General features: G+C 42.5%; 1 protein-coding gene across 1 annotated transcript in view; it reads right to left on the reverse strand.

The window, feature by feature from the left end:
- The window catches only part of LOC109918445 (endothelial cell-selective adhesion molecule), a gene marked incomplete at its 5' end in the record, with an annotated part of 31,097 nt that extends 28,663 nt beyond the window's left edge, over positions 1-2,434 (reverse strand). Inside the window, one exon of the mRNA XM_020518377.2 lies at positions 2,263-2,434. Coding sequence (XP_020373966.2) covers positions 2,263-2,434 — 172 coding nt within the window. The remainder of the gene's footprint in view (positions 1-2,262) is intronic.
- Positions 2,435-2,789: the final 355 nt, after the last annotated feature.

Raw genomic sequence — 2,789 nt, forward strand, 5'->3', positions numbered from 1 at the left:
GCCTAGACCCTTCTTCAGAATTTCTGAAGAAGGGTCTAGGCCCGAAATGTCAGCCTTCCTGCTCCTCTGATGCTGCTTGGCCTGCTGTGTTCATCCAGCTCTACACCTTGTTATCTCAGACCTGCATTCCGACCTGGACTGAAAGGTGACAACTGCAGCATTCACAACATACAAGTGGTAGGCAATGGCTAACTCCAAAATAACAGAATGTAAGAACTCCCCTTGATGCTCACTTAATGGTATTACCATTGCTGAATCCCTCACTATCAACATCCTTGGGGTGGGTTTGGAGTAGGGTGAGGTAGGTGGAGTGGGAGTTCACCATTCACCAGGAACTGAACTGAATGTATAAACATTGTGGCTACATTAGCAGGCCAGAGCCTGAGAACGCTTAAGTGCATAACATAATTCCTGTCCCTGCAAAACCTGACCGACCACATACAAGTCAGAAGTGTGATGGAATGATCTCCATTTGCCTGAATGGTGAGCAATCAATTATCTCATCAACACCAAGCACAAAGCAACCTGCTTGATTGGTACCTCGGAGATAGTCGGAACTGCAGATGCTGGAGAATCTGAGATAACAAGGTGTAGAGCTGGATGAACACAGCAGGCCAAGCAGCATCATAGGAGCAGGAAGGCTGATGTTTCGGGCCTAGACCTCATAACCCTAACCCTATCTCATCCATGTACTTAAGCATTCACATCTGTCACCAAGATGCACACTGGCAGCAGTGTGTACTATACACAAGACACACTGCAGCAACTCACCAATTCTCATTCTATAGCTTCTTCCTAATACACAAACTCTATACCTCAAAGGACAAAAGGCAGAGACTCATGGGAACATTGTCATCAGCAAGCTCCCCACTAAAGGACACACCACCTTGACTTGGAACTATGCAACTGCTCCTTTTCTCTCACTGCATCAAAATCTTGCATACATCCAGTGAACATCACCAGCAAAACTAGCACTTTTATTTCAGAAAAATCAAGCATTAGACATATTATGATCCAACTTCTGGCAGAGCAAATACCACCACACAATAACAGCTCAGATGCAAAAACCAGCACTTGTTGTTGCCTGTCCCAAATTTCCCTTGAACTGAGTAACCCATTTCAGAAATGGGTCACATGTGGGCCCGACCAGGTAAGGGTGGCAGATTTCCTTCCTGGTGGGCATCAGTGAACTAGTTAAATTTTGACAACAATCAGTGATAGTTATAGAGATAGAGACATAGACATGTGCAGCATGGAAACAGACCCTTCAGCCCAATTCTTCCATGCTGACCAGATATTCTACATTAATCTAGTCCCATTTGCCAGCATTTGGCCCATAGCCTTCTAAACCCTTTCTATTCTGACACTCTTCAGAAATGAGTCATGCTATCCTGACGTCACTGAGACTGGTTTGGTAAAATGCTATTAACTGAATTTAAATTCCACCAGCTATAATGGTAAAATTTGAATGCACATCACCATAGAGTTAGCCTGGAACTCCAGACTACTAGGCTAGTGACCTTTACCATTATACTACCATCTCCCTCAATGATGGCATACCTGCACCAGGTGGACTGCAGTTCATGAAGGTGGCTCATCACCACATTCTCAAAAAATATTGGCCGAGCCATTGATGCCAACACTCAATGAAAGAATTAAAATTAATAGCCTCCTTCTGTGCTGTTTTATGATTCAATGACATGTCGTTGTTTAGGAGGTCATGTTTGAAACAAGATTCTGTGCAAATGGAAATGCTGATTAAGAAAATAAAAGCCGAAAGAACTGCGGATGCTGTAAATCAGGAACAAAAACAGAAGTTGCTGGAAAAGCTCAGCAGGTCTGGCAGCATCTGTGAAGAAAAAAATCAGAGTTAACGTTTTAGGTTCAGTGACCCTTCCTCAGAACCCGAAACATTAACTCTGATTTTTTTCTTCACAGATGCTGCCAGACCTGCTGAGCTTTTCCAGCAACTTTGTTGCTGATTTAGAAGTTTACACAATAGTTCACTACAATAGTAACTCAGAATCTGAGCATTATAGCACTCTCTCCCAGCACCTGAGTTACACCCACACCCTCTCAAAAAGATCAGCCCTCATATTGTGCCTTACATGACCTCATGTCCGAATGTGCCCGACAGCAAATGAAGTGCACCTTAAGTTATTTTAAAGTATGAAACCTTTCGTGTGGGAACCTTCCAGTTTTTGCAGACCGTTAGTTCGCCATCAAACATAAAGAGAAAACATTTCAGTTTCTCATACTCACAGTAGCCACGAGGTAAAGCAGGCTCTGGCCTGGAAGTTGTCCATTTCCACGTGTATTTGGGTGTAGGTTTACCTTCTGCTGAGTGACATCTTAGGGTCACATTGCTGCCAACATATTGGTTTCCAGCAGCGATGGTGCATTTTGGAGTGGAAGGTGGAACTGAATAAGGTATATGAAGAGAAAACAGACGTATATGAAGTGGTTATTAGTACAATGATAGAATAGAATTGATACAAAAGTTCTTAAAAGGATACATCTGTGTACAAGCTGAGTAACAATTTACAAAATATTGCAATTGCTATAATGCTCAAGGATTTACTACATGTGTTATTTCATATAGACAGTTAAATTTGCATTCTCTGATGTGCACAGAGAGTGGGTTATGGCAGTAAATCAAAAATGCTGATTAGCAATTAGAATCATAACCATAAGGAACATTACACAATACCACATTACACAAGGAGAGGTGATGGCCGAGTGGTGTTATCACTGGACTGTTAATCCAGAGACCCAGGTAATGTTCTGAG

Source organism: Rhincodon typus, chromosome 32, assembly GCF_021869965.1.
Source record: "Rhincodon typus isolate 14 chromosome 32, sRhiTyp1.1, whole genome shotgun sequence".
In the NCBI taxonomy this organism is placed as follows: Eukaryota; Metazoa; Chordata; class Chondrichthyes; order Orectolobiformes; family Rhincodontidae; genus Rhincodon; species Rhincodon typus.